Below are 12,360 nucleotides of genomic sequence, written 5' to 3'. Positions count from 1 at the left end.
AATATACTAAAAATTGACCAAGAAACTCTAAGAAATCTTTATTTCTTCTTAATAAAAGTCTAATTAATTATACTCTTTTTAACTGAGATGATCTGTTTATACCAAAAGCCCAAATCTTTGGTGTGCTGTTTCTAGTTGTTTTAAAACTTAAGAATTCTGTATACTGTTAAGGAATTGAAACATCACAAACTTTCTTATATTATTTAAGCAATCTTTGTTTTTATAATCACAGTATGATTGTCTATCAGGAGTTGGATTCTGAAACCAAGTAATTTATACTTTTCCAAAGTGTACTAATCTATATTTATTAATCATCCTAGATATTTTCTATATACTTAGTTCATATTTGCTTATTATAGGAAAACATGCTAATTTTCTATGTCTTTTAAAATAACTTCTAAAATAGTGGCCTTTTATTTTGAAAAAATTTTTGTCTAGTACTGCATATACTGCAATGCAGATTAAAATTAAAGTGAACCATGCCTTCTACCCAAAACTGTATTAAGGAGAATGTATTTTCCTTTAACAACATATTCAATAAATAACCACATCATAAGGTTAAAGGGCTTTTGAAAATATCATTTAAGTTGAATGAGTAGGAAAAGTATACATATTATCTTTGGATGTATTTAACTTATTAAGTGAAGTGTTATATAACTGCAAGAATTGGAATGTTATATATCTGACTAAAACACAGAGCTACATCAATTGAAGAGAAGGAAGAGAAAATATCAGGTACAATTAGACAATTCAGATGCAGACAGGGCTATTTCTTCATTTGTTTGCAAGAAGTTATGCAGCTATAGCTCCTAACGAAGTGGTGGTGATTTTCTTATTAACTCAAGAAAAAGCTATCAACTCCCTAACGTGTACTGTTGAAATATTCGTTCCAAACTTTGATGCTCTTCCTGAAATGAACCTATATATTCAACCTAGAAAGGAAAAGTAACTGATTCTTTAAAGAAAAAAAAAAAGTACTTCATTACTAATGGATATAATTAGTTCACTTTTAGAGTATTAAGACAAGGATAAGTTTAAAGACTAGAAGACATTAAAAATATATTGGGTCTATATGATTTTTAATGCAAAAAAGGGACATCTCCCTCAAAAAGGATGAATAAAAATCCCTGCAAAATGCACTGCTTCATACTCTCCCCTTTCAGTGCAGACTACATTGTAGAAACAAAATCTCTCATAAGAGAACTATTTGTGAGAAATAATGACTATCCCTAAAGATATTCAACTCTCAATTTTTACTACTTAAGCAAAGTCCCTATTAATTGTTCTTAATATAAAGGTTTAGCTTTGGGGAAAAGTAAGCCTTTCAAAATTTTAATTTAGGTTAATCTAGTTGATTGGCATGAAACACAAGTGCCCACGGCATTGTCTATGCTTCTTGTAGGTTTGTAAAGTCATTTCAGTCTGCTCCCATACTTAAATAGTTTCAAGCCTCTGGAAGGAACTGAACAATGTGAACAGTCTGGTGATGAAGCACAGATTAAGTCCTTAAAATATCTTAATTTCACAGTCCTTTGTCCCATATAATATATATAAGAAGCACCAAAACTGGAGCCAAGATCTGAACAGGTAATGTAACAGCAGGAACTATAATTTAATCACATCATATCATATTACACTTATGTAACATTCTATATTTTGCCTGTTGATATGTAACATAGTTAAGTTTATTACAAGCATTATTTCCTAAGACTTACGGTAGAAGTACTTCTTTTCAAGTATTACCGCTTATTTAATAGTGTTTATCTATTTCTTAACATTAAGTAAATCAGTGATAAATGTATATAATGCGATACACATTGTGCCATTTCTCCCTACCCTGTGTTAACAAAATCAATTAAGAAAACCAAAACAACTATTAAAACTGAAACAAGGCTATCAACATCACAGATGCATGTCTGAGTAGGTCAACAGCATTTCCCCCTTAACATGAAGGTATTTCATCAAAAATGCTTCTTATCTTTAGGCTAGTATTACTTTAGCAGCAGCTGGTCTTCAGGACAAGTAGATCAGAAGTTTCAAGCGAAAATGACACTGAATTACTCTGAGAAAACATCAATCCACGTTAGTAATACACGATGCAAACTGCTGGTGTCACCATAACATAAAAATTGTGTTTTCCCTTTCAACATGTGATTTATTTCATTTATGTGATGACAACACTTTGGAGTTCTCATGGCACACCAATGAGATTATCTGTTTTAATATTTAAATTATAACTACAATAACTAGAAAAAAAGTCAGTGCCTCAGGTGGCTTTAAACCACATCAATTTCAATGTTTTTCAAAACGATGATGCAATTAAATCTATGCTTCTGCAACAATAGTGCAATACAGTATCCTCTCCTGAATACAGGAGCTGAGGTTTATCCAAGTAGAAGCTTTAAATAAGGTAGATTGTTGCCAAATACGTATCAGTCTTGCATGTTTGACAGAACATGTATTAGGAAAGCTATAACTGACTTGTAAATCTATACTCAGCTAAAGCTTCACATAAGCAGCAATGGAAACGAACAGAGGTGCACTCAATATAAAACACTTTTCAAAACTACTCCAAAAAACAAATGACAAAAAGTGGTTAAGAACAACTGAACATATGTTGTGTGTACCACATGTAAAAGGAAGAATGGACCTTGTGGTTGCTTGCACTGTTTGAATTATGTGAAGGTAAAATGAAGACTTAGTCCACTTCCATCTCTCCAGAAGATTTAGTATGCTGGGAGCTGTCTTTTGTTGTATCTGGTTTAGTTTCAGTCCCACTCTGTCCGTCCATTGGTCCATTGTGTTCATTATTAGCTTTTGCTTTGTCTTCAGCAACCTCTACTTTTGGTTTGGGCTTGTAAATGATAGGGTTACAGAAACTATCCAGTTCCTAAAGACATGAAGAAAAGTGATTATATTAAAAATACTACAGAACAAGTTACCATTAACTTTATAAATTTCCACATTAACATGACATTCCTGAATTTATGTTAGCTCAGTTAGATAACCAAGTTGCTTCAAATACTTCAATGAGGCATTTACTACGGGGTTAGTGCATGTTAACATTGACAAGGAACTCTTCAATCTCTAATAAATTCTTTCTATCTAATCTTCCTAAAAACTGGTTCCTCATAATTTAAGTATGGTTTTCTTAGGCAGAAATAATTTTTAATTCATTCCTTTAAATTATGCCTAATGCTCTCAGAATTATGTCAAATAACACCTATTTCATAAATAGATATTTACATGAAAACAGCTTTAATAAGTGGAATTGTAGAACTATGTTGAAGGAAAAATAAGTCATGAATGTAAATGCAACTTAATAATAATTTGAAGTAAGTACAAGGCATTTTCTCTATCTTTGCTTATTTCTTTTTAACACAGAAATAAAAGGCCATTAAAATCTTTCAACACCAGTGTCACAGAGATTGGGATAGGGATGGAAAGATAGGGAGTTAACATCCTGGGGGAAACTGCTCTTACCACACTACATCTCATCTAATTAGGAGTAAATTATTATGGCTTCTTTGCAAAACTTTCTCAAAGGAAAAATACTTTGCTTTGATTTAAAAAATACCTGTTTCTGTTAAAAAAAAAAAACAACAACCTTGAAAACATACTGAACTAGATATGAAAAAAAAAAGCACCTGAAATTCCATCTTCTACAGATTAACACGAACATTTTGGCGAACATCCTTCTAGATGTATGTTCATGCATACAAACAGATCTATGAAGATCCTTGCTAATTTATTCTGTAATCTTTCCTTTTTCACTCAATATGTTGTACACATCTTTCTATCTAAATAGATCTCTATATCTAAAATTATGTAATGATTGCAAAGTGTTATACGGATGCTTCAATTTATCTAGTTTCTTACTGCTAGGTATTTGTTTCTTCCAATTTTTTGCTCATTAACAACCAATGGTATTTATGTGCCTATACCTGTGCAATGATCAATTTAGGATGAATTCCTAGAATTGTGATTTCTGGGTTAAAAAGTGTATGTATACTTCCTTTAAATTTCTTTTTTTTTTTTTTTTTTTTTTTAAAGATTTTATTTATTTATTCGACAGAGAGAGAGACAGCCAGCGAGAGAGGGAACACAAGCAGGGGAAGTGGGAGAGGAAGAAGCAGGCTCATAGCAGAGGAGCCTGATGTGGGGCTTGATCCCCTAACGCCGGGATCACGCCCTGAGCCGAAGGCAGACGCTTAACCGCTGTACCACCCAGGCGCCCCACTTCCTTTAAATTTCTATACATATACTGATACAAAATGTTTTAACAAATTCAACCAAGTTGCTCAAGAAGAGCATCCGTTTCTTTGCACCCTTGACAACTTATGACAACATTATGAATGTACACACACAACCATGAATAAGATGAAAAGAGACGAGTGAGAAGAACATGATGAGGATGAACACCTTTTCATTTATTTATCGGACACGTATGCCGCCTTCTGTCAACTGCTTATCCAATGTCTTCACTCATTTTTCTACTTGGATGCTGATCTTTATTATAAAATTTGTCTCCATGTTTTTCATGGTGTTTTTTTCCTGTGATAATCTTTGATATTTTCATGGGTAATGTTTTTTAGACTGGGAAGTTTAAAGAAATAAGATTTTACTACAGAATTTAACAGGTTTCAAATGATGTCAAAGACCAACACTGCAAAGTTTTACAATGGAGATTTAGAAGTCTTATCTAATCATGAAAAGTCTGAAGTATTTAACAGTGAGTTGTCGCACTGCTTTATTTCTTCCTGCATTACACTTAAAATGTAAAAAAAAAAAAACAGCCTTGTGTATGTGACTAGGTTTCCAGGAAGGCATCCATTTCTTCCAGGTTAATTTATTGGCATAAAGTTGTTGATAAAAGTTCCTAATGATCCTTTCTATTTCATTGGTGTTTGTCGTGATCTCTCCCCTTTCATTCATAATTTTATTAATTTGGGTCCTTTCTCTATTCTTTTGAATAAGTCTGGCCAGTGGCTTATCGATCTTATTTATTCTCTCAAAGAACCAGCTTCTAGTTTTGTTGATCTGCTCTACTGTGCTCCTGGTTTCTAATTCATTGATCTCTGCTCTAATCTTGATCAACTGCCTTCTCATGCGTGGGTTAGGCCTGTTCTTCTGTTCCAGCTCCAGCTTCTTGAGGTGAGAATATAAAAACTGCATTTTAGGGGCACCTGGGTGGCTCAGTCATTAAGCGTCTGCCTTCGGCTCAGGGTGTGATCTTGGCGTTCTGGGATCGAGCCCCACATCAGGCTCCTCCGCTGGAAGCCTGCTTCTTCCTCTCCCACTCCCCCTTGCTTGTGTTCCCTCTTTCTCCGGCTGTCTCTATCTCTGTCAAATGAATAAATAAAATCTTTAAAAAAAACAAAAAACTGCATTTTAGATTTTTCTATTCTTTTGAGTGAAGCTTGGATGGCTATGTATTTTCCCCTTAGGACTGCCTTTGTAGTGTCCCATAGGTTTTGGACCGATGTGTTTTCATTCTCATTGGTCTCCAAAAATTGCTTAATCTCATTCTTAATTCCCTGGTTTACCCAATCATTCTTGAGCAGGATGGTTCTTAGTTTCCAAGTGTTTGAGTTTTTTCCAAATTTTTCCTTGTGATTGAGTTCCAGTTTCAAAGCATTGTGGTCTGAGAATATCCAGGGAATAATCTCAGTCTTTTCATATCAGTTGAGACCTGTTTTGTGACCCAGTAATATGATCTATTCTGTAGAAAGTTCTATGTGTGTTTGAAAAGAATGAGTATTCTGTTGTTCTAGGGTGTATGTGACTAAATCAAAGAACAGGGATGTCCTACCTAGAATCTTTTTTTTTTTTTCAAAATTAAAAATTAGCCTTAAATTTGTTTCTCTAAGTTCTTTGCAAGTTGATTATTTCTCAAAGTATGACTCCCATTAAAAACGTTAAGTGCCTGAACCCATTAAAAAGAGAATTTTATATTTACTTACCTTTGACTTTGCAACTATTTCTGAAACTTTCACCACAGGATCTTGAGTGAGACTTAGTTTGTTCTGTGCATTCATCTTACTGTTCAGCCAACTCATGGCTTCGCTGATATATTTTTCAACTTTTTCCACTTCAGCAGGATCCAAATGATCGTATCTTTCATCCTGTTAAAAAAATTCTACTTAATGTAACAGATATTTTTCAGTAATGGATCAATTAATGAATAATTTCTATTTAAAAGATTTAGACTCTTATTGAATGTATACCTCACACATATCCATGTGAAGAAGACATATACAAATGATACAGAATTGAAGAGACTGGGAGAAAGAAAAATATCAGTGTGCGTTTTTAAAAGGAAAGGCTTTCTGAAGAAGTCAGATTTGCCAAAAAATGCCTAGTGGAGAATATTCGAGGGAACAATACTTAGCCAAGAAAAGAAGCTGCAGAGAATTAAATTTGTTAGGGAAGAGAAATAAGAAGGCATACTGCAAGCTAGACAGAAAATTCTCAATATACAGCACAACAGGAAAATGGAATGAAAGAGTACTCCAAAGCCAAAGAACTGGGAGAATGGTGATGCTGTGTTTTAAAACCATACATACCTAGGGAATTTTAAGAGATTAAAGCCACATACCTGCACTGTATTTTAAGTGTGTAACTACCCTTTACCAATAATTTTCCAATACATTTGTTTCTTTTGGTTTGGGTTTTTTGTTTTTTTTTTGAGAGAGAGACTGCATGCATGGGGTGGGGGATGGGGTTTGGGGATAGAGGGAGAGGGAGAAAGAATCCCAAGTAGGCTCCATGTTCAGCATGGAGCCCCACACAGGGCTTGATCCTACCACCCTGAGATCATGACCTGAGCCAAAATCAAGAGTCAGACACTCAAATGACAGAGCCACCCAGGTGTCCCTCCAACAAGAAAAAAAAGTTTTAAGTTTGGTGCACAAGGTCTCCAGAATTTGGTGGCAACAACTGCTATCGCTTTGCAGCTGAGAACTTACAGATTTACCCCACTGCCACCATATACTACCCACATGCCATCATCATCAGCAGGCTTTGTGGCTTTCATACCTTGTTTCTGTATGCTTCTATCACTTTCATAACAAGTTGAATCTTTTTTCCCAAGTCATTTAAAGCTTTTGGTCTCTCTTCATGTTCCATGTACCTCATCTGAATAGGCTGGCCATATTTCTATTAAGAAATTTTTTTAAAAGAAAAAGTTATTAACAGAAGACAATTTTTAACAGAAGACAACTTTTACTGGGTCTTTACATGATGATGAATAGGAAAGAAAGCTGGCCAGATCAAAATATGCCTGCTCTGTTTCCCTACATGAGAGTAATTCCAGTGGTTATTTACTTATGCAATCCTACACAGAGATGCCTAACTAATGATTTATGTCTTTCTCTCATTTATTAAGATTACCTATTGATTCCTTTCAAATCCAAAGGCAACACTTTTTTACAGAAGTATTAAGTAAGAAGACCATAGAACAATACTTCATGCAGAATTCATGTATTTGAAACTTGATTTACCCCAAGTGCCTGGAATGGGTAATTTCTAAATGTTAAAACAGCCTCTGTAACTTTGAGGAGGGCAATCATTAGAAGAATGAATACCTATTTTGTTTCATATTCTTCATACACTTAAAAAAAATCAATGTATTTTAGAATAATTTTAAATTTTCAGAGAAGTTATAAAGGAAATAATAAGAGCATCAAGTACCTCTATTGTTATCCTCTAATGTTAACATCTTATACCACCATAGAACGTACACTTGTCAAAACTAAGAAACTAACACTGGTGCATTACTATTAACTGAACTCCAGACCTCATGTGGATTTCATAATTTTCTGTTCCAGAATACCATATTGCATTTAGTCTATTAACATATTTTTTATTGAAAAAAAATTTTTAAAGATTTTATTTATTTGAGAGAGAGGACTCACACATGCATGAGTGTGAGAGAGAGCACACGAGCAGAGGGAGGAGCAGAGGGAGTAGACGACTCCCCACTGAGCAGGATTATGACCTGGGATTATGACCTGAGCCAAAGACAGATGCTTAACCAACCGAGCCACCCAGCCGCCCCTTACTGTAAATGATTTTGAAAGAGGACCAAGTATTTTTAACAGCCAACTCAAAAAAAAAACCAAAAAAACAAAAAAAAACAAAAACTAAGGCCTGTGAAAACTTCTATAACATTCATTTCTATGGTTACTTATATATTTGGAGTAAAATAATCCTTTTTGAGAGCTGCTGGGCTTTTCAGTCATTTCTACTGGCCTCAGCTGCCTGGGAGCTCCTACTACACAAAATATATACATTCTCTTAGGGAGATGGGGAGTAACACCATCATCAAGATAAAATGTCATAAAGCCTAGTTTTGCTATCATAAGCTCAGGTTTTCTAGTTGCTTTCTAATTATTCCATTTGGAAGTAATTTGCTGGCATGAAGACAATTCTAACTTTTTCACGATACTAACTTCTGCTTTTAGGTAACTTCTCTTACACTCCCCACCTCCCCCAGTCCTAGAGGGCTGCCTTTTCCCATAGTCTAGGAATCATTATCAATGTCATCTATGTTTTTCCCTTGCAACTCAGAATGGTTCAGTGACCAGCAGCATCAGAATTTCTTGGAAGCTTGCTAAAAATAGAGAATCATGAGCCCACCACATCAGATATATACTGAATCATAGTCCCCATTTCAGTAAGAGCCCCTGGTAATTATGTGAACATTCAAGTATTGCTATGATCCACACTAAGAAGAAGAGACAAATATGCTTTCATCCTTGTAATCTAAACTTCAAACTATTTTTTTCAGGGTAGGGTAGACAAGCAGAAAGAAAGGAGTAATAGTGGTCTTTTCTTAAAATCATACCATTGGACCTAGAAAAGGGAAAGCTGGTGACCACAACTCCTTATTTCTTTGTGGAAGGACATTCAAGAGCAGGAGTGCTATTTTTGAATTTCTACAGTGGCCAGGTGTCCACATCAGTTGCAATGTGAAAACACAAAAGGGCAGTATATTACTCCTCAAAATCATGACAGTGAAGGGGGAGAGAAAAAGAGAAAGGGTGTATCCTCTAATGGATAAGAAGGGATCAGGTTCACAAATCCTTTCTTAATGACATCTCAGAAATATATGACTAATGTAAAAGTGGTAATATTCCAATCATCTGCTACATATTTATATCTGAAAATCATAACAAATACGATTACACATTATTTCAATTATCATGTAGCATTACTGCCCTCTAAAAATGCTTTTAAGATTAGAGAACAATTCTTCTTACATCTATCTTGCTTTAGTATTTTCTAATATATTTATTAAAAATAGACTCTGCTTTTACAGCATAATTTTCTGGAAAACAATGTTCTGTTCAAAACTAACATGGACTTTGAAAATTTTACCTTTAGTTCTTGAAGCTTATCCACATAAATTTGTTTAGGTTGGTCTTCTCCTTCTTCATAAAGCCAATTTTCTGTGTCTTCCAATATTGCAGACAGTTTATTCAAATCCTAGTTATACATTTAAAAGACACTGACTGAAAATACATTCCTTAGAAATAAAAGTTATTAAGGACAGCATGTTTTTCAAGTATAAAAGATTAAATTTCAGATTTCTCTGGCTTTTTATTCATAAACATGTTTTTTACCATACTTCTGCAACTGGGAGAAATAACTAAGAATGGCTCAAGGAGATTGTCGACAGTAACACATTTGGTATGTTTATTTGTATAAATCGTATTAACATTGTCAAACAAATCATTTTTTAAAAAGACTTATTTGAGAGAGGGAAAGTGTGTGAGTGAGCAAGAGCGCATGCGTGCAAACGCAAGTGGAGAGAAGGGTAGAGGGGGGAGAGAGCGAGAAGACTCCACACTGAGCGTGAAGCCCAACATGGGGGCTCGATCTCACGACCCTGAGATCATGACCTGAGCTGAAATCAAGAGTCAGATGCTTAACCAGCTGAACCACCCAGGTGCCCCTCTAACAAATTATTCTAATAAAAACTTTAAAATTTAGACTTACTTCTTGAGTGATGAATTTTTCATAGACCGTGCCCAGCTTGTCTCTAAAATCATATACATATTCTTCAACAGCATTCTTAGCATCATTTCTTTCTTTCTCTAATTTATCTTGCATTATCATCTTCCCCTATTCAAAATGTTTAGATTAGTTGCTATTGAGAATATGCAGGAGAGTCATCAGGGAAATGCGTATCAAAACCATAATAAGCTATCAACTAATACCTGTCAGAATGGCTAGAATCAAAAAGACAAGAAATAACAAGTGTCGTTGAAGGTATGGAGAAAAAGGAACCCTCATGCAGTGTTGGTGGGAATGTAAATTGGTGCAGCAAGTGTGGAAAATGGTATAGAGGTTCCTCAAAAAATTAAAAATTAAAGTACCATATGATCCAATAATTCCACTATTGGGTATTTACCCAAAGAAAACAAAAATAATTAGATGTATGTACCCTCTGTTTATTGCATTATTTACAATACCAAGATACAGAAGCAACCTGTGTCCATTGATAGATGAATAAAGAAGGTGTGGGCTCTCTATGTGTATAAGTGTGTGTAATGGAGTATTATTCAGCCATTAAAAAGGATGAAATCTTACTATTTGCAACAAAATAAATGGACCTAAGCTAAGTGAAACAAGTCAGACAAAAACAAATACTGTATGATTTCACTTTTATGTGGAATCTAAAAAACAAATGAATAAACAAAGAGTAGAAACAGACCCATAAATAGAACTGATGGTTGCCAAAGGGGAGATGGGTGGGGGGGTGGGCAAAATGGGTGAGAGGGAGTGGAGATCCAGGCTTCAAGTTATGGAATGAGTAAGTCATGGGGATAAAAGGTACAGCACAGGGAATACAGTCAATGGTATAATAATAGTGTACAGTGAGAGATGACAGCTATACTTGTGAGCATACCATGATGTATAGACTGGTTTATCACTATGCTATATACCCGATACTAAAGTAACACTGTGTATGAACTAGACTTCAATTTTAAAAAAGACTGTGTATGAACTAGACTTCAATTTTAAAAAAGAGAATATGCATTAGGGAAATGCAAACCAAAAACTCCTCATATCTACTTAGAATGACTACAATCAAAGAAATGGATTATAAGAAATGGAAAATGTTGATGAGGATGTGGAGAATTTTTAATGCTTGCATATTGCTATTGGGAATGTAAAATGCTGTAGCTGTTATGTAAAACAGTTTAGTGGTTCCTCAAAAAGCTACATAAAGAATTACAATATGACAACAATTTTACTCCTAGGTGTTAATAACCAAAGGAACTGAAAACAGGAACTCGAAACAGATATCTGTATGCCCACTAAAGCATTATTCACAATAGCCAAAAGGCGGAAACAACTCAGTTGTCCATTAACAGATGAATGGATAAAATGTACAAATATCTCCAATGAAATATTATTCTATTATAAAAAGGTATAAAGTTCTGATACACGTTACAACATGGATGAACTCTGAAAACATTATGCTAAGTGTACTAAACCAGACACAAAAGGACAAATATTGTATGATTACATTCATATGATTTATCTAGAACAGGCAAATCCAGAGACAGAAAGTGGCTAGAGTTTATTGGGGGTTGGGGGAAGAGAAGAATGGTGAGTTATTAATAATTACAGACTTTCTGGGGTTATGAAAACGTTTTAGAAATAGGCAGTGGTGACAATTCACAAAATTGTAAATGTAACAATGCCACTGAATTGTTGTACATTTAATCAAAATGGCAAATTTTGTTATATACATTCTACTACAGTTTAAAAGATTAGTAATGTATAATATTCCAAAAGCCACCGAACTGTACACTTTAAATGGGTAAACTGTATTGTATGTGAATTATATCTCAATAAAGCTATTGTATTTTATTTATTTATAAGATTTTATTTATTTATTTGACAGAGAGAGAGACAGCCAGCGAGAGAGGGAACACAAGCAGGGGGAGTGGGAGAGGAAGAAGCAGGCTCCCAGTGGAGGAGCCTGATGTGGGGCTCGATCCCAGAATGCCAGGATCATGCCCTGAGTTGAGGGCAGACGCTTCACTACGGAGCCACCCAGGCACCCCAATAAAGCTGTTTTAAAAACCCCACATAGACTATGTCATTGTACATACTCGGGTTCAATTCCTTGGCTCCCCACTTACTAGCTTTGAGATCACAGGAAGGTCAATGAACCTCTCTAAGCCTCAGTTTTTTTTTTTTGTTTTGTTTTTTTTTTTAAAGATTTTATTTTTTTGACAGAGATAGAGACAGCCAGCGAGAAAGGGAACACAAGCAGGGGGAGTGGGAGAGGAAGAAGCAGGCCCATAGCAGAAGAGCCTGATGTGGGGCTCGATCCCAGAA

General features: G+C 34.9%; 1 protein-coding gene across 1 annotated transcript in view; it reads right to left on the bottom strand.

Annotated features, from left to right (window-relative positions):
• Positions 1-1,580: 1,580 nt before the first annotated feature.
• Positions 1,581-12,360, bottom strand: part of HSPA4L (heat shock protein family A (Hsp70) member 4 like) — a 47,040-nt gene continuing 36,260 nt past the window's right edge. Inside the window, exons 16-20 of the mRNA XM_026499303.4 lie at positions 10,003-10,128; positions 9,382-9,489; positions 7,039-7,158; positions 5,964-6,125; positions 1,581-2,890 (exon numbers count right to left, since the gene is read on the bottom strand). Coding sequence (XP_026355088.1) covers positions 2,699-2,890; positions 5,964-6,125; positions 7,039-7,158; positions 9,382-9,489; positions 10,003-10,128 — 708 coding nt within the window. The 3' untranslated portion in view covers positions 1,581-2,698. The remainder of the gene's footprint in view (positions 2,891-5,963; positions 6,126-7,038; positions 7,159-9,381; positions 9,490-10,002; positions 10,129-12,360) is intronic.

This window comes from Ursus arctos, unplaced genomic scaffold, assembly GCF_023065955.2.
Source record: "Ursus arctos isolate Adak ecotype North America unplaced genomic scaffold, UrsArc2.0 scaffold_11, whole genome shotgun sequence".
NCBI lineage: Eukaryota > Metazoa > Chordata > Mammalia > Carnivora > Ursidae > Ursus > Ursus arctos.
The sequence above is the reverse complement of the archived record's forward strand: the minus strand, read 5'-3'. Positions and strand labels throughout refer to the sequence as shown.